Source organism: Pipra filicauda, unplaced genomic scaffold (assembly GCF_003945595.2).
Source record: "Pipra filicauda isolate LSUMZ 115617 unplaced genomic scaffold, ASM394559v2 scaffold318_size846807_pilon, whole genome shotgun sequence".
In the NCBI taxonomy this organism is placed as follows: domain Eukaryota; kingdom Metazoa; phylum Chordata; class Aves; order Passeriformes; family Pipridae; genus Pipra; species Pipra filicauda.
The window spans coordinates 312,405-329,576 of NW_024104441.1; the positions used below are offsets into that span (position 1 = coordinate 312,405).

The window sequence follows — 17,172 nt, forward strand, 5'->3', positions numbered from 1 at the left end:
GGCTGCACTCTACAGCAGTGGAGGGACACAGTGTCCTCTGGTGCCTGCTGCCTCTCCTTACGCTCTGCCACTGACTGCACCCTGTTGTCTCGTGACCCCGGTGCGATCTTGCCGCCTTAGTGCCTGGTGTCCCCTGCTGTGCCCTGGTGCTGGTGTGGTGGGACTTGCAAGTCCTGGTGTGCACTGAAGTGCTCCGTCCCCTGTTCGTCCCCGCACAGTGTCTTGTCGCCTGCTGTCCCTCGTGCCCCCCTCCCTGCTGTCCCCTGGTGTGCCTTATTGCTTGCTGTCCCTAGCGCCCCGCTCCCTGGTGTTCCCCGCTCTCCCTAGTCCCCCTGTCCCCCGTTGCCACTCTGTCCGTCGCTGTCCCTAGTGCCCGGTGTCCACTCGGCTGTGCTCTGTCCCCCGGCGCCCCCCGCCTCGCCCCCGTGCCGGTGCCAGAGCGTCGGGACTGCAAGTCCCGTCAAGCCGCGGGCGGTTGGCGCGGCCAATGGGGCTCGGGGGGCGGTGCGGCCGGTCGCTGCCTCCGCCGCCGCCCGGTGCCGCGGCGCAGAGAGCCCCGGAGCGGCCGCGCGGCGCCGGCCCCGCAGCCCGGCTCTGAGCCGCCCGCCCGGCCCGGCCCGCCCCGCCGCGCCCCGCCGCCCTCAATGAGGTTCTTCCGACTCACCTTCAAGTGCTTCGTGGATTGCTTCTGAGCCCCCCTCGGCCACGGAGCCGCCCCCGACCCGCCCCCGCTCCCCGGCCCCCCGCGACATGCCCCCCGTCCCCACCGACACGGCCGCCCCGCAGCCGCCCGACGCCCCGCGACGCGACGCTGCTGCCGCTGCCGCCGCCAGTGCCGCGGCCGCCGCGGCCCCCACGGGCTCCGGTAAGCGGGGAGCGCCGGGGAGGAATGAGCTTGGGGAGGGGGAGAGAGGGGGGCCCACGGCCACGCGCGACCGCGGCGCGCCCCCTCCCGCCGCCGCGGGGTGAGTCACCGCTCTGCATTGTGACGTCACGCGCCGGCCTGACATCTGACGTCACGCCCATACGCGCGGAGAGGGGCGCGCGGGGGGGGGAAGTGCTTCCCCCCCCGCCACCCCCACGGGCGCGCGTGACGGCGGCGTGGGTATCCCCCCACACCCCCCCGGTCTCAGCAGAGGGCCCCGGCGGGGCGGAGGGCGCCGAGCCCCCCGCGGCGGGCGAGGAGCGGACGGTGACGGCACCGCTGGTGCGACCCCCCGGTCCCCCCAAAGAGGCCGCCCCCGAACGGGAGACATGGACCCGGCAGATGGATTTCATCATGTCCTGCGTGGGCTTCGCCGTGGGGCTGGGCAACGTCTGGCGCTTCCCCTACCTGTGCTACAAGAACGGCGGAGGTGAGCCCCGTGCTCGCCCCACGCCGCGGAGGTGCGCCCCGTGGCGCGGGGGGCACCCCCTTCCCCCCGCGGAGTGTATGCGTGGGGGTCACCCCACGCTGGGCCGGCTCGCCCTGCGCCTCCGAGGGGCTCGCGGGCCACCCCGCGGGTGTTCAGTGTCACTCACGGGGCGGGGGGCCGTGGGAGCCCCCCACCACCTGCCCGTGCTGACCTACATCGCTGCGAGGGGAGGGCGCGGAGGCGCCTTCGCCATTCGCTGCGCCCGGGCGGGCGGCGCGGGGAAGGGGGGGAGCGAGAGGGGGGGCCGGAGGGGAGGCGGCGGCTGAGCCGGCCCCCTGCCCCCGGCCCCAGGCGTCTTCCTCATCCCCTACCTGCTCATCGTCTTCGTGGGCGGCATCCCCATCTTCTTCTTGGAGGTGGCTCTGGGGCAGTTCATGAAGCAGGGGGGCATCGCCGCCTGGAACATCGCCCCCCTCTTCACGGGTAACGCCGCACCCGCCCGCGCCCTGCCCGTGCCCTGCCTGCACCCTGCCCGCGGCCCCTGCACCCTGCCCAGGGCCCCCGGCACCCTGACTGTGTCTCAACTGCCCGTAGCCTGCTGGGGCCGGCAGCACTCTGCCTACGCCCTGCCTGCTCCCCTGCACCTTGCCCGCGTCCCACTGCCGCCCTGCACCCCAGCTAAGGGTGGCAGCTGCCTGCACCTGTGCCCCATGGCACTCTGCAGTGCCCTGCCCGCCTTGCTGCCCCTGTGGCTCCCTGCCTGCACGCTGCTGGATCCCGGGGCCTGCCGGGTCCCCACCTCAGCAGTATCCTGCCGGCTCTCCCCTGGTCCTGTGCCATGCTGCCAGCTGTCCCCACCCCATCCTGTCCCGCCCAGGCTTGCCAGCTCCCCCTGTCCTCTTCCCGCCAGCTCCCTGCTGTCCTGCCCGGGGCTGCCAGCTCCCCCTGTCCTGTCCCCCATCAGCTCTCCTCTGTCCTTCCCCATCCCTGCCAGCACCCCGCATCCCACCCCATGCTGGGTGCCAGGTGCCCACAGCTGCCTGCGGGCTCCGATCTCCCCGTGCTGCAGGTTTAGGCATCGCCTCTATGGTGATCGTCTTCTTCTGCAACTCCTACTACATCATGATTCTGGTGTGGGGGCTCTTCTACCTGGTGCACTCACTGACGGACACCCTGCCCTGGGCCACCTGTGGCCACTCCTGGAACACGGACCAGTGCACGGAGCTCTTCAACCTGGACCTCTGCTACAATGTCAGCACTAATGCCACTGCCAGCACTTGGACCTCCAACTTCAGCTGCGCCGACATGACCAACAAACGCTCACCTGTCATTGAGTTTTGGGAGTGAGTGTGGGAACCAGGAGGGTGTTGCCTGGGGCCGAGGGTGTCGCACCAGTGCTCAGCATGGCCCCACTCTGCAGGAACAAGGTGCTGCGGCTCTCTGGGGGCATTGACGAGCCGGGGGAGATGAACTGGCAGATGATCCTCTGCTTGGTCACCACTTGGGTCGTTGTCTACTTCTGCATCTGGAAGGGTGTAAAGTCGACTGGGAAGGTAACATTGGCAGGGGGAGAACACTCATCAAGGCCACTGGCATGGGGGAACAGGACTGTGGCACACAGCACTGCTGGCACTGCTGGCTCCGGCCCTCCTGTGCCACAGCCTACAGGGGTGCAAGGCCCCTGTCCCATGTCTGTCCAGGAGGTGCCACCAGTCGCTGGGAGCATTCACAAGCTTTAGTCCAGTTGGGACACCTGTGGCACATGGCAGAGAGCCCTGGCTCCAGGAGTCTCACAGGCACCCACTGCTCTGCAGATTGTCTACTTCACGGCACTCTTCCCATATGTGGTCCTCATCCTGCTGCTGGTCCATGGGGTAACACTGCCTGGCGCACTGGGTGGCATCGTCTACTACCTGAAACCCGACTGGACCAAGCTGGTTGAGGCACAGGTGAGGGCAATGGGGAGGGCAGGAGGAGGTTGAGTGCTGGACACTCCCCTGACACCCTCATCATCCCCCTACACCCTCCCTCATACCTCAGGTCTGGATTGATGCCGGCACCCAAGTCTTCTTCTCCTATGCCATCGGGCTGGGCGCCCTGACTGCGCTGGGCAGCTACAATCGCTTCCACAACAATTGCTACAGGTAGGGCTGTGCCAGCTGCATGCAATCCCCCTGCTGTGTGTCCCACTGCCCCCCCCCCCCGCCCCCCCCCCCCCCCCGGTGTGAACCCCAGCGCCCCCTGGCAGCTCCTGACCCGCTCTGCCCACAGGGATGCCTACATCCTGGCCGTGATCAACAGCCTCACCAGCTTCTTTGCCGGCTTCGTCGTCTTCTCCGTGCTTGGCTTCATGGCCTCTGAGCAAGGCGTAGACATCTCCAAGGTGGCCGAGTCCGGTGAGTGCCGGGCGGCAGATGCCGACTGGCACTGTGTCCCCTGCGTCACCCCTTGAGTGGCACCCCTGACCCCGCTCTCCCGCAGGTCCCGGGCTGGCTTTCATCGCCTACCCTAAAGCTGTGACGCTGATGCCCTTGTCCCCGCTGTGGGCCACGCTCTTCTTCATCATGCTCCTTGTGCTGGGGCTGGACAGCCAGGTGCTGTGGTGGGCAGGGAGGGGGACAGGGAGAGGATGGGTGGCACGCCCCCACTGAGCCCCACTTTCTGCCACAGTTTGTCGGCGTGGAGGGTTTCATCACGGGCATCCTGGACCTGTTCCCCCAGCCAGGGGCTGGCTCGCTGCGCCGTGAGCTCACTGCTGCGCTCTGCTGCATTGTCTGCTGCCTCATTGACCTCTCCATGGTCACACAGGTGGGGAACATGGCAGGGATACTGCCCAGCCAGCCCCACACCAGGCACCTGCACCTGCTCCCAGGGTGTCACCTCTCATGGGGTCCCAGTGTTGGGTGGGAGCTCCCTGGGGCTGCTGCCCCCCCAGCAGTGGAGCTGCCCATGACATGGGGGTCCCTGTGGTGTGGGGGTGCTGTGGGAGCAGGGTGCCCATGGCGGTGCAGGGTGTCCATGCCAGGTGAGGCACCGGTGCTAGCAAGGCTGTACCAGCGCCGGTGTGGAGATGTGCAGGGCAGCTGGCACAGTACCGGTGACACGGGCGCCTTCCCGGCAGGGCGGCATGTACGTGTTCCAGCTCTTTGACAACTACTCGGCCAGCGGGATCACGCTGCTGTGGCAGGCTTTCTGGGAGTGTGTGGTCATTGCCTGGGTCTATGGTGAGGCCAAGGGGTACATGGTGGGGGTGGGGACACGGGTGCCCCGCAGAGCCCTGCTGACACCCTCCTCCCCGCAGGCGCCGACCGCTTCATGGACGACGTGGCCCGTATGATCGGCTATCGGCCCCTGCCCGTCATGAAGTGGTGCTGGGCTGTGGTGACACCCCTGGTCTGCGTGGTGAGCAAGGAGGGGCACCGTATGTGGAGACGTGCGTGGGGACACGGGTGGGGACACGGGTGTGCCGCTGCCCCGGGCTGTGCCGCGGGCACGGAGCGCCCCCCGGCGGCTGCTCTGGGCACACGCGTGTCGGGACCGTGGGGCGCGATCGCACGCCGGGGGCCGCGGGGTGACACGCGTGGGGGGCGGGGACCACCAGCCCCCTGCCCCGCGGGAGCTCACCCCCCACTCCCCACCCAGGGCGTCTTTGTGTTCCACGTGGTGAACTACAAGCCGCTGACCTACAACAAGACGTACGTGTACCCATGGTGGGGGGAAGCCATCGGCTGGGTCCTGGCACTCTCCTCCATGCTCTGCATCCCCTGCACCGTTATCTACAAGCTCCTGCGCTGCAAAGGCTCCTTGCGCGAGGTGAGGGTGGCACAGTGGGGACCCTCCTGCCTCTCTCTCCACCCCAGCCAACCCTGTCCCTCTCTCAGTCCTGTCCCCATCCTAGTCCCAGCCCCATTCAAATCCCAGCACTGTCCACATTTCTGTCTCAGTCCCATCCACAGCCAGATCCCTTCCCTGTCCCCATCACTGCCTCATTCCCATCAAAATTCCATCCCTGTCGCTGTCTCACTCCCAATCTCACCTGAATCCCATCTATGCTTACATCACCATCTCAGTCCTAATCCTGTGTGAATACCATCTCTGTCCCTATCTCTCTTTACTCCCAGCCAAGTCCTGTTCACGCCCCCATCACTGTCTCAATCCTGTCTCCATGCAATCCCTGTCCCTCTCTCAATCCCATTTAATCCCTTTCCCATCCTAGGCTGGCCCCCATGCAAGTTCCATTCCTATCCTCATCGCTCTCACTCCCATCAAATTCCTATCCCCGTGGCTGTCTCACTCCCAACCTCACCCAAACCCTATCCTTGATGACATCACTTCTTAATCCCGTCACTGCCTCATGTCCCTATGCAATCTCTGTCCCTTTCTCAATCCCATTTCAATCCCCTCCCTGACCCAGTCTGACCTCCATCCCCATCCATACCTGCCCCTTCCCCCATCTCGGTCCCCTCCCTGTGCACTGTGGAGGATTCACTGAGCTGGGTCCAGGCAGTCTCAGTGCTGCCACCCTCGGGGGCTGACACAGCGTCCCCGCAGCGCTGGCAGCTCCTGACCACTCCGATCTGGGGCCAACACCACCTGGAGTACCTGACGCCCGAGGCAGAAGCCAAGCTGCTGGCCCCAGAGCCCCCCAAGGAGAAGGCGACGCTCTTCGAGACTGTGATCTGAGCGTGGGGAGGGTCGCGCTGCTCCCGCCCGCCATAGCAATAATGCCAGCACCGCCTCCCACCCACGCTGCCCCGTGCCCCCCGTGCCACCCCGGCCACCAGCCTCGCTGCAGGGGGGTGAACACAGCGAGGTGGGGGGAGCCGGGGGCCGCGGAGCCAGGGCGGCTGCGGGGCGCGGGAGGGGTCCCCGGCGCAGGGGGAGCGTGGCAGCCCGGGGGGCTGGCAGGGAGGCCGCGGGCCGGGGTAGCGAGTGGGACAGCCCTTCCCCGGCCCCTGCCCGCGGCCCTCACAGCCCCCCATTCACTAACTGCTTCCCGTAGCGTTTGTCTGGTGTAACCCCAACCGCCCCGACATCTGGCAATAAACTGGGAGACCCTGGCAGCCCTGGCACTGCAGGCAGGGGAAGAGGGGCACTGGCAGTGGGCAGCTGGGCGGTGAGATGTGGGGTGGCACTGGCCTTTAGGGGACAAAGGTTTGAGGGGGACAGGGTTCAGGGGTTCAGAGACAGCTGGGTTCCTCTCTTGGGGTGACATGGTGGGGACAGGCTGCCGGAGCAGTGGGGTCTCCATCCTCCTCCACCACAGGATGTGGGTGCCCACAGGTTGTACCAAACCCAAGTTCACATGTGGGACTGGAGCACTCCATGCAGCCAGGGCTGGCCCTGCTTATCAGCCCCAAGGGGCAAATTTCGGTCCAGAGGCTTTGAGAGTCCTGACTGTCACCGGGGGTCGGTCAGGATCCAGCTGTACGCCACCGGGAGCTACTTGTGTCGACTTCGGGGCTCCCTGCCCTGTGCCACGGGAACAGCCCTGGGCTGGAGAGGGCTGCGTGGACAAGGGGATGAGGCAGCTCGTGGGCCTGGGCATGTAGCCAGGAGAAGCCAAAGGCTCAATCTGCCTCAGATCCCTTGAGCTGCCTAAGCCCTGTCCCAGTGGGTTGCCAGCCAGCGGGGTGCACGTGCCCTGTGCCTCACACCAGCAGATCCCAGGGAGGCCAGTTCCAGTCTGTGCCATGGGAACCCACATGGAGCCTCAAGGAAACCACTGGCATGCTGTGTTTGGAGTGGCTGATAGCCATCCCTGGGCCCTGGCTGGGTGTTGGCGTCCTGCCATACCCAGTGTCCCACCTCCAGCAGCACCGTGGCCACCCCAAGGTGTGTGGCTGTCCTGCCCATGAAGGGACAGGGGGAAAAAGTGTCCCCACCTGTCCCAGCCATCCTCGGGCACAGGGCTGGAGCAGCAGTGTCATGTCAGGTGTCCATGTCCAGTGCCTGGGAGCACCATGGTGCCAGAGGCTCTTGTTTCGGGGTGCTGACTCACCCCACCACAGTACCCTCTCACCCCGCTGGGGCAAGCCGGCAGTTCCTGCCCCACCGGCAACGCACACCATAATTAGTGCGGGCAGGGCGGAAGCATCACTGATAATTGGTGGTGACTCGTTAGTGCTGGAGTGCCACATGCCCAGGGCTCAGCAGGACTTTCCGGCAGGGCTGGTTGGCGAGACTGACTGGCATCCCAGTGCACCGACCGGAGTGCGGGGCCTGGCTGGCTCCCCAACACCAGAGCAGGGACAGGGTTGGGTGTGGGGTGTGGGGGCGAGCACTGTCATCACCTGCGCTTCGTGCTGCAGCACGCCCCGGTCCCGCCACCACTTCCTAAAAGGCACAGCTTCAGGGTGCTGCTGGCACAGACGGTGAGAGCACTGGGACCAGGCAGAGGTGGGAAAAGGACAGGGGATAAAGGGGTGCCAGGGGTTCCTTTTGCTGGCTGGGCTCTCCCCACGGGTCTCCTGTAGCACCCACGTGACCCCACAGGAGGGGACTCGACCTGCGTTGTGCCCTCGCAGGGGCAGGTGCATGAACCACAGCACCATGAACCGGATCACGGTGTATGAGCGTGCCAACTTTGAGGGGCTGAGCCGGGAGTTCACCTGCGACGTGCCTGACTTGCATGAGCTGGATTTTGGGAACTGCATCGCCTCCCTGAAAGTGGTGGGGCAGCCCTGGATCGCTTACACAGATGCCAAGTATGAGGGGGAGCCGCATGCCTTTGAGGAGGGCGAGTACCCCTCTGTGGAGCGGCCCAACAGCTTCTCAGCACTGCGCCTCGTTCACCACGACCTGGGGGACCCACAGATCACCCTCTACGAGCACCCCAACTTCCAAGGCGCCTTCAAGGTGGTAACAGAGGAGACCAACTTGGCGTATGGGTACTTCAACGACCGGGTGGCCTCCCACGTGGTGCAGCGAGGAGTCTGGCTGCTTTACCAGAATCCTGGCCGGGGTGGCTGGCACTGCCTGGCATGGCCCGGGGAGTATCTCGCTGACTACAAACTGGAGCTGAACTTCCAGGCTCGGCTGTCCCACCTGCGCCCACTGCGGCCCGGGAGGCCCCTGGTCTCGGCACGTCTTCTTTGGGAGCAGAAGCGGGTGGAGGAGGAGCGGGAGGTGCTAGTGGATGAGATCGAGGGGGTGAATGAGACAGAGTCGGAGCAGGCGCTGGCAGCCAGCAGCAGCCGGGAGTACGGCACCACGCTCTGGCAGAGCTTCCACTTCAGCAATGCCACCAGCCTCAAAGCTGGGCTCTCCTTCACGCTGACTGTGGAAGCCTCCAACATCTTCACAGTGCAGAAAGGGCACAGCGAGTCCAGCACCCGCCGGCAGCGCGTGGAGGTGCAGCTGCCGGCCAAGATTCCCCCACGCACAGCGCTCAGCATCCAGGTCCTGCGGAAGGAGGTGACGCTCTCTGTCCCAGTTCTGCTCACCATCACCCAGAATGAGGCCGTTCGGACGGAGATGGGCGAGTACCGGAGCATATCAGGGACCAACGTCAGTGCCCGCTACAGCTTGAAGCCACTGCCAGCCTCAGGCAGGGAGCAGGCAGCCACCGAGGGGACAAAAACAGTGCCTGGCACCAGGATGGAGCTGTAGCTCTGTGCTGGGGCCGGCCAATGGCTCTGTTCCCTCCGTGGTGTGGGACCCCCTTCTGTCCAGTGATTCTGGCTGGCAGGACCTGCCAGTGCCTCCTCCCAGACAGTGTTTCCAATAAAACCCCTTCCCCAACCACTCAGGTCTCTGCTGCTGCTGGGGCTGGGGTGGGAGTGGGAGGAGGTGGACACTGGGCTGGGAGTGCACCGGGCTGGGGGGCCACTTGAGACTGGGGGGGACACAAGGCTGGGGAGGACATCGGGCTGGAGGGGCACGGGGCTGGAAGTGCCAGGCAATACCAGGCTGGGAGAGCTGGCGGGGCACGGGGAAGAGCTGGGGACACCAGGCTGGAGAGGACATCAGACCGGGGGAGCAGGAGGACACACTGAACTGGGGCTGCCAAGGGTACACCGGTCTAGGGGAGCCTGGGGACACCGGGTTGAGGGGTGTACCGGGGCAGCTGGGGGGACACGGGAGTAGGAAGCCGAGGGACACCGGGCCGGCTTGGCCTCGCACAGACCGGGCTGGGGCAGCCACTGCGATCCTCGCCACGCCCCGGGCCCTTGGGCATGTCCGTCGGGGACACCGGCGGTGCAGAACCGGCCGGGCGGGCACACGCCCCGCCCCCAGCCCCGCCCCCCACGTGGCCGCCGCCGCCGCCGGTCTCTTTAAATGATGCAACACTCCGCGCGCTGGGCCCGCCTCCCGCGCGCCTATTGGCCCGGCCGGCCCTGGCTCCCCCCTCCCATTGGTCGGGACCGACCTCCCTCGCTGTCGATTGGCTGAGCGTCGCCCCGCTCCCGGAGCAGGCACCGGCGGAGGCGGCAGCATGGCGGCGGCGGCGGCCGTGGGAGCCATGGCGGCAGAGGACGCGGAGGAGGCTCTAGGGCTGTTCACCGGCATCGGCCTCAGCGAGGCCAAGGCGCGGGAGACGCTGCGCAACGGGGCTCTCAGCGCGCTGCTGCGCCGGGCCGTGCTGCAGGTGCGCCCGCCGCGGGCTCACACCCCCGTTCCCGGTACCCTGATACCCGGTGTAATCCCGGAACCCTGGCACCCCAAGAACCCGTTACCCCAGCACCTCGGTACCTGGTACCCCGGTACCCGGTGTCACCCCCGAGACCCGGCCCCCCGGTCCCGGGTGTCACCCCGGTATGCCGGTACGCGTCAGTATGCCGGTACACCCCGGAAACCCGCAACCCCGGCACCCCAGTGCCTGACCCCGAGACCCGGCACCCCGATCCCCGGTGTCACCCCGGTCCCCAGGTCCCACTGTCATTCCCTGGACCCCCCGGCCCCGCCTCCTCCCAGCCCCGCCGAAAGGCCTCGGCCCTTGACATCCTACCCCCGCCCCGCCCCGGTGCCGCCGGTTCTCCGGGGCTCATCCCTGACCCTCCCCCGGGTGGCGGCAGGCTCGGAGCGCTCTGGGCCCGGCGCTGGACAAAGCCACGGGAACGCTACTGTACAACGCGGCCGCCCGCCTCAAGGACCCGAAGCACCTCGGCTTCCTCGTGGGCTACATCGCCCGCAGGGAGATCCTCACGGACCTGCAGCTCAATGGTACTGCCCGGCCCCAGACCCCGCCCGGCCTCGGCGAGGAGGGCCCTGCTCTAACCCCTGCTCTGTCCCCAGCCGCTCTGGAGTACGTGAGGAACCACCCCCTGGAGCCCCTGGATGCAGCGGACTTCGAGCAAGCCTGTGGCGTGGGGGTCTGCATCACCCCGGAGCAGATCGAGGAGGCGGTGAGTGGGGCTGTGACCCCGCGGAGACAGTGCAGGGGACACTGGACTGGCTCCTAGTGCTGTACTCCTGCCTAGCTCGCTCATCCTGGTGTCCCCATCCTGCTCCCAGGTGGAGGCCGTAATCAGCGAGCACCGAGCGGAGCTGCTGGCAGAGCGCTACCACTTCAACATGGGGCTGCTGATGGGTGAGTGGGAACAGTAGGGCAGCACCTGCCTGGTACTGGTGGCTGCCACGTCCCCGTGCCTGCCTGCCAGTGCCACTGCCTGCTCCCCTGGATCCTGTGAGCCAGCCCTTTGCCACGGGCTGCCCCAGTTGCTGTGTTGCTGTGCTGCAGCCCAGCAGGAAGATGTCCTGCCACATCCCCCACTCGGGCAGGGCCGTGGTGCACTGTGATAGGGACAGCCTAGGGGCAAAGGCTGCCTCTGGCCACTGGCTGTGCTGTTCTGCATCAGCGGCTCTGGCTGAAGCTCCCCCAGGCTGGGCCATGCCCCTTGCCCACGGGGTGCCCTGTCCACAGGGGAGGCACGGAACCGGCTGCGGTGGGCAGATGGGAAGACCATCAAGAACGAGGTGGACCTGCAGGTGGGTGCAAGGGCAACAGGTCAGGTGCTGCTTGAGGTCCCCTGGGGGTGCTGGAGGTGCTGTGACTGGTGTGGGACCCACCAGCCTGTTCCCTGGAGGGCCCAGCGCTGGGGAAGCCTGCCCTGGGTAGGTGCAGGCAGGGTGAGGGGGGTGGCAGCTGGACAGGACATTTCCAGACCTTGGAACACAGGGAGCCTTTTTGACTCCTGACGGTGTCTCACTTCTCCAGGTGCTGCATTTGCTGGGACCAAAGACAGAAGCTGACCTGGAAAAGAAGCCAAAGGTGAGGAGAAGAGGAGGCTGGGGACTTGGATGTTATTTTCCTGCTAAATGGCCAGGCAGGATCCCATATAGCTGCTTTGGGCTCAGCTGCCACCATGGGCATGGGTCTGAGGGAGCACTGGGGACAGCAGGCTGGGCCAGGAGGGGAAGGTGCATGCTAGGGCTGGGCACTCAGGATGCTGTGCTGGTCCCTGCAGGCTGCAAAGGCCCGTCTGGCCCCGGTGGAGAAGCAGAAGGTGGCCGTGGTGGAGAATGGTAAGAGACTGTCCTCCTGTGGGCAGCTTCCTCATCTCCTTGGTTCTTGCTAGGGCCTGTTTCTGAGCTGGGCCCTGAAAGCTGCGGTCAGGCCCCTGCTCAGCCCCATCTCCCTGCAGGTGATGTGGGCACAGAGACAAAGTCACTTTTGGAGCAGCTGCGGGGAGAAGCCCTCAAGTTCCACAAGCCAGGTATGTGTGAGGAGCCACTGCTGTGTGTGGGGCCACTCCCCTAGCTCTGTGCTTGCTGTGGGGCACTGGCTTGGTCCTGTGTCCTTCTCCCCCAGCTGCTGGGCTGGGCTCAGTTTGGACAGTGCTGCAGCCCTGAGCAATCTCTGCCTGCAGGAGAGAACTACAAGACTGAGGGCTATGTGGTGACACCCAACACCATGGCCCTGCTGCAGCAGCACCTGGCAATCACAGGCGGGCAGGTGAGGCCACGTCCCTCAGCCCAGCGGTGGGTGACACTGCCAGGGTGGCTGGGGGACACAGAGCTCACAGGGGGCATGGCCAGGGACAGCACCCACATGGCATGGGGGGCTCTGTGGGATTGCCAGGGGCTCATGTCAGTGCCACCACTGTCAGGGAGGGGAAGAGTCTCCTGCTGAAGGACAGAGGTGTCCCCTTTCTCCCTGCAGGTACGGACACGGTTCCCTCCTGAGCCCAACGGGATCCTGCACATTGGCCATGCCAAGGCCATCAATTTCAACTTTGGCTATGCCAAGGTAAAAAGCACCAAGCTTTCTTGGCCACTGCCTTCCCTCACTGTTTGGCTGCTGGCCTGGCCCTGTGATCCCTTGGGGAGCAGCTGCTCATCATCCCCTCATCCCCAGGCCAACGGTGGCGTGTGCTTCCTGCGCTACGATGACACCAACCCTGAGAAGGAGGAGGAGAAGTACTTCACGGCCATCCGGGATATGGTGGAGTGGCTGGGTACGGCTCGGGCTGGGGAGGGCAGGATCAAGCCAGGTGCCAGGGACATCTCTGCATGCAGGTCTTGCAGCTGGGCCTTTGAGGTGCTTCCAACCTGCTCCATTTCCCCCATCCCCACAGGCTACCAGCCCTATAAGGTGACCCATGCATCGGATTACTTTGACCAGCTCTACACGTGGGCCCTGGAGCTCATCCGCAGGTGAGCATGTGGGGCAGTAGGGATGTGCCAGCATGGTGTGGATGTCCTGTGCCACAGCTGGGGCTCCTCCTCACCCAGGGGATGGGTTACTTGTGTCTGGTGACAGCGTTTCCCCTCCGTAGGGGTCAGGCTTACGTCTGCCATCAGAAGGTCGAGGAGATCAAGGGCCACAACCCTCCACCCTCACCATGGCGGGACCGGCCCGTGGAGGAGTCGCTTCTGCTCTTTGAGGTATTTCTGACTGGGGCAGGTGCTGCATGTCTGTGGGTCTGGATCTGTGGCTCAATTGACAGCTTCCCCCTCTCCACAGGACATGCGAAAGGGCAAGTTTGGGGAGGGGGAGGCCACGCTGCGGATGAAGCTGGTGATGGAAGATGGGAAGATGGACCCTGTTGCCTACCGCGTCAAGTTCACTCCACACCACCGCACCGGGGACAAGTGGTAGGGAGGGCCTGTGGTGGGTCTGGATCTCCTGAGAGTGGGGAGGTGTTGGGAGGGGAGGAGCACTGTGCTCTGCCCTGGGCTGACTCAGTCTGCCTTGCAGGTGTATCTACCCCACGTACGATTACACACACTGCCTCTGCGACTCCATCGAGCACATCACACACTCCCTCTGCACCAAAGAGTTCCAGGCCAGGTGAGCACTATGCATGGCATGGCCCAGGGATGAGCCAGACCTGGGAGCAGCTGGCTGCATCCTGACAGCTGCCAGTATCCGTGGGGCTGAGCGAGGCTGTGCCTGCACCTCCCTTGCAGGCGCTCCTCTTACTTCTGGCTCTGCAACGCGCTGGATGTCTACTGCCCTGTGCAGTGGGAGTACGGGCGCCTGAACCTGCTCTACACCGTCGTCTCCAAGAGGAAGATCATCCGGCTGGTGGAGACGGGTGCTGTGAGGTAGAAGCAGGGTCAGCAGCCAGAATGGGACTCACCCAGGACATGCCTGGTTGTCACACCTGTGTTTTCCCAGGGACTGGGATGACCCGCGGCTCTTCACTCTGACAGCCCTGCGCCGGCGAGGCTTTCCCCCCGAGGCCATCAACAACTTCTGTGCACGGGTAGGTGCCTGGGATGGGGTGGGACAGGGCAGGTGGATGCGTTCCCTGGCCAGCATAGTGATGACAGGCTGTCCCCTCAGGTTGGTGTGACGGTGGCCCAGGCAACAATGGAGCCACACCTGCTGGAGGCGTGTGCACGGGAGGTGCTGAACGAGCAGGCCCCCCGTGCCATGGCCGTCCTGGAGCCCCTCAAGGTCACCATCACCAACTTCCCTGCCCCAAAGGTGAGACTGCTGTGGGCTGGAGTGGGAGTGGGATTCCCCAAGATCAGCGTTCACCCTCTCCTTCTCCCTAGACACTTGAGGTCCTTGTGCCCAACTTTCCAGCCGATGAGAGCCGGGGTTTTCACAAAGTGTCCTTGCATCCCACCATCTACATTGAGGAGACGGACTTCAGGGAGGTGAGCCAGGCCCACTGGGCCATTCTGCCCTTGCTCCCGGAGCTATGGCTTGTACAGCAGGAGCCTGGCAGCACTGGAGTCGGTGCTGGTGCTGCACACACAGATCACAGGCAGGTGTCAAGCACATGACTGTGACTTCCAAATGTGCCAGCAGCTCTGATGGGCTGCCCTCAACCTGGCTAGGACATGTCCAACCACTGGTGCCCACTCCAGCCTGTGCCCTGGGGAATGTCCCATAGCAGCTTGAGAGTTCAAGCAGCCCTGGGATCACTGATCCCTGGGACAGCAGGAGTGGGGATAGAGAGACATGCTGCAGGGGGCACCTGCTGACCATGCTGAGACCCCTCCTGCAACCATGAACTCTCTCGCAGGAGGCAGACAAGGGCTACAAGCGCCTGGCCCCCGGGCAGCCGGTGGGGCTGCGCCACGCTGGCTACGTCATCGCCGTCCAGAATGTCATCAAGGTGGGTGGCTCGGGGCACTGGTGACATGAGGCTGGGCTGTGGGATGTCAGGATGTGGTCATGCTCCAGCAGGGAACGGCAGTGCTGGTCATCTTGTGCCAGGCACTGTGGGCACAGTGAGGGCTCAGGCTGCCTGTGTGGCATCTCCCTGCCAGCCCTGTGCCTCATACAGTGGGCAGCAAAGTGGCCTCGAGTTGGAGGGCTGGGGATTCAGCCCCAGGCCTGTCCTGTGGGATGGGGCTGCTGCCTGACTGTTGCCTGACAGCCCAGCTCATCTCCTCTCCCCCAGGACGTCAGTGGGCGCGTGATTGAGCTGGAGGTGACCTGCACCAAGTCGGACGTGGCAGAAAAGCCCAAAGCCTTCATCCACTGGGTGTCGGAGCCACTGGTGTGTGAAGTGCGGCTCTACGAGCGGCTGTGAGTGCCTGACTGCCTGCAGGGGCAGGGACAAGAGCAGTGCTGCTGGAGCAGCGGCATGGCTGTGCACCAGCAGGCCCTGCCGGGATTTGCCCAGCCCTTTCTGGGGGGAATATTTTTGGCATCAGTGGGGTCCTATGAGCGGCACCATGTCCCCTTGTCTGGCAGCTTTGGGATGAGACTCTGTCTTGTGACAGGTTTTTGCACAAAAATCCCGAGGACCCATCGGAGGTGCCTGGTGGCTTTCTGAGTGACCTCAACCCTGTGAGTAGCGGCAGCAGCTGGGGCTATGGGCCTGGGGTGAGCTGGGGACCTCCCGTGCCCACGTCTGAGGCACCCACCCTACCCCTCCTGGGGCAAGGCCTTGCTGTGTCTCTGGGTGGAAGAGGGGGTAGGGAAAAAAGGGCTGTGGAGGGGGCAGAGGGGTCAGGTTGCTGGCTTAGCTGTCTTCTCCTGCCAGGACTCCCTGCGTGTGGTGCACAATGCTCTGGTCGACAGCTCTGTCCTCTCCGCCCGACCCTTTGACAAGTTCCAGTTTGAGCGGCTGGGCTACTTCTCTGTGGATCCCGACAGCAAGGAGGGGAAGGTGAGCCCAGGGGCTGGGACAGAGGGGCTTGGAGCCATGGGGCTCAGAACCATGCGGCTCTGAGCAGACCCTCTGTTTCTCCCCAGATGGTGTTCAACCGGACGGTGACGCTGAAGGAGGACCCCGGCAAGGCCTGAGGGAACTGCTGCTGTCACACCACCGTGGTGTTGCTTCCCCGGGGGTCCTTGCACACCCCCAGTGCCACCGTGCCTTGATGCAGCCCCCCGGGGCACCCCACAGCATTGCCTCAATAAACAGAAATCCCAGCCCTGTCTCCACGCTGTCACTGCCTCCTGTTCACCTGCTCGGCCTTGGGGTGCTGGGTTGGGGAGGGTCTCCCCTGTTCCTGGGGCTCGGAGGCTGCTCCCATCTGCCGTGCAGCGCTGGTGTCCCCACGGGAGCTGTAGCTCCCCCAGCCGGGACTGGGGGACTGGGGTCGAGGGTGTCGGGGTGGGATGTTGAAGGGTTCCGGGGGGTGCAGGTAGGACAGACCGGGTGCGAGGGGGTGAAGCAGGGGTGCAGGCAGGGTGTGCGCACTGTGTACAAACACCGCCCGAGCGCCCTCCCCCCTTAAGGTGGACTCGAGTGGAGTGGCCCCTGCCCGGCCCCGGACTGGGGGTCAGGGGGGTGCCCCCGCGGGACCGACATGTCCCCCGTCCCTTGAGCCCCGTGCCCGTGCCACTGGCCCTACCGTGGGCGGGGGGAGGCCCTGCCCGGTTCCCCGGGCCACCTTAAGCAGGGCCGGGGCCGGGGAGGTCGCGCCGAGCACATGGGCACGTTAAAGCAGCCCCGGCGCAGCCCCACGGCGCGGGGGACCCTTCATCCCCACGGGGTCCCTTCGCCCCGCGGTACCGCCGAGGGCAGGGGCAGGGCCAGTACCGGCCGCGCGAGCCTCAGCGCGCTCCCCGGGGAGCCCCCACACCGGGGCGTCGCTCCGCACGGGGCGGCGCGGGGGTCTCGCCCCGGGCGCTGCGCGGGAGTTGCGGCCGGGACGCCCCCGCAGGGCGCGGAGCACTGGGGCGGCCGCGTGGGGACCCTCGTCCGGCGTCGCCCCAAGGGCGCACGGTGCCGGTATCGCCGCAGGTCCCCCCGGTGCCTCGGCCGGGGCCTGTCCCTGTCCCCCCACGTCTCTCCGTGTCACTCCCTTGTCCTCGGGGCCGCGCGCACCCGCGCTCAGTGGCGCCCCACCGCGGCCGCGCCCTCCCCGCGGCAGGGCCCCTTTAAGGCGCGGGGCGGGCCATGGCGTCGAGCTCTCGCGGGGCTTGGGCGCTGTGCTCTCGCGAGGCTGGGGCCGCGCG

The 17,172-nt window shown here is 65.8% G+C and overlaps 3 protein-coding genes across 4 annotated transcripts; all 3 read left to right on the plus strand.

The window, feature by feature from the left end:
* Positions 1 to 563: 563 nt before the first annotated feature.
* Positions 564 to 6,415, plus strand: SLC6A8 (solute carrier family 6 member 8). 2 transcript variants are annotated; one of them, XM_039383612.1, is made up of 14 exons: positions 564 to 865; positions 1,134 to 1,355; positions 1,707 to 1,838; positions 2,425 to 2,698; positions 2,776 to 2,908; positions 3,170 to 3,304; positions 3,396 to 3,499; positions 3,627 to 3,751; positions 3,837 to 3,949; positions 4,026 to 4,163; positions 4,477 to 4,579; positions 4,657 to 4,757; positions 4,998 to 5,168; positions 5,907 to 6,415. In XM_039383612.1, exons 1-14 carry the CDS (start codon positions 751 to 753, stop codon positions 6,036 to 6,038), a joined length of 1,998 nt encoding a protein of 665 aa, XP_039239546.1. In that variant the 5' UTR covers positions 564 to 750; the 3' UTR covers positions 6,039 to 6,415. The 2 variants fall into 2 exon arrangements, with proteins under 2 accessions (XP_039239546.1, XP_027569695.2); XM_027713894.2 differs by having other exon boundaries at positions 1,137 to 1,355.
* Positions 6,416 to 6,510: 95 nt separating this feature from the next.
* LOC113984140 (epidermal differentiation-specific protein-like) lies at positions 6,511 to 9,101 on the plus strand. The gene has a single exon (XM_027713921.2). It carries the CDS (start codon positions 7,893 to 7,895, stop codon positions 8,964 to 8,966), a length of 1,074 nt encoding a protein of 357 aa, XP_027569722.1. The 5' UTR covers positions 6,511 to 7,892; the 3' UTR covers positions 8,967 to 9,101.
* Positions 9,102 to 9,792: 691 nt separating this feature from the next.
* QARS1 (glutaminyl-tRNA synthetase 1) lies at positions 9,793 to 16,148 on the plus strand. Its single transcript, XM_027713889.2, has 24 exons — positions 9,793 to 9,945; positions 10,373 to 10,520; positions 10,593 to 10,702; positions 10,812 to 10,887; positions 11,221 to 11,285; positions 11,515 to 11,568; positions 11,765 to 11,822; positions 11,942 to 12,013; positions 12,167 to 12,252; positions 12,460 to 12,546; positions 12,655 to 12,754; positions 12,875 to 12,953; positions 13,076 to 13,184; positions 13,264 to 13,394; positions 13,498 to 13,590; positions 13,710 to 13,847; positions 13,921 to 14,008; positions 14,089 to 14,232; positions 14,304 to 14,408; positions 14,780 to 14,872; positions 15,161 to 15,288; positions 15,486 to 15,552; positions 15,749 to 15,874; positions 15,961 to 16,148. Exons 1-24 carry the CDS (start codon positions 9,793 to 9,795, stop codon positions 16,009 to 16,011), a joined length of 2,361 nt encoding a protein of 786 aa, XP_027569690.2. The 3' UTR covers positions 16,012 to 16,148.
* Positions 16,149 to 17,172: the final 1,024 nt, after the last annotated feature.

Excerpts from the sequence above, each read along its gene's own strand:
- SLC6A8 (XM_039383612.1), top strand. The coding sequence starts at position 751 with ATGCCCCCCGTCCCCACCGACACGGCCGCCCCGCAGCCGCCCGACGCC. Across the intron at positions 866-1,133 it reads CGCGGCCCCCACGGGCTCCG|CAGAGGGCCCCGGCGGGGCG; the intron begins GTAAGCGGGGAG and ends CCCCGGTCTCAG. Across the intron at positions 1,839-2,424 it reads CATCGCCCCCCTCTTCACGG|GTTTAGGCATCGCCTCTATG; the intron begins GTAACGCCGCAC and ends CCCGTGCTGCAG.
- LOC113984140 (XM_027713921.2), top strand. The coding sequence starts at position 7,893 with ATGAACCACAGCACCATGAACCGGATCACGGTGTATGAGCGTGCCAAC.
- QARS1 (XM_027713889.2), top strand. The coding sequence starts at position 9,793 with ATGGCGGCGGCGGCGGCCGTGGGAGCCATGGCGGCAGAGGACGCGGAG. Across the intron at positions 11,569-11,764 it reads ACCTGGAAAAGAAGCCAAAG|GCTGCAAAGGCCCGTCTGGC; the intron begins GTGAGGAGAAGA and ends TGGTCCCTGCAG. Across the intron at positions 15,875-15,960 it reads CCGACAGCAAGGAGGGGAAG|ATGGTGTTCAACCGGACGGT; the intron begins GTGAGCCCAGGG and ends GTTTCTCCCCAG.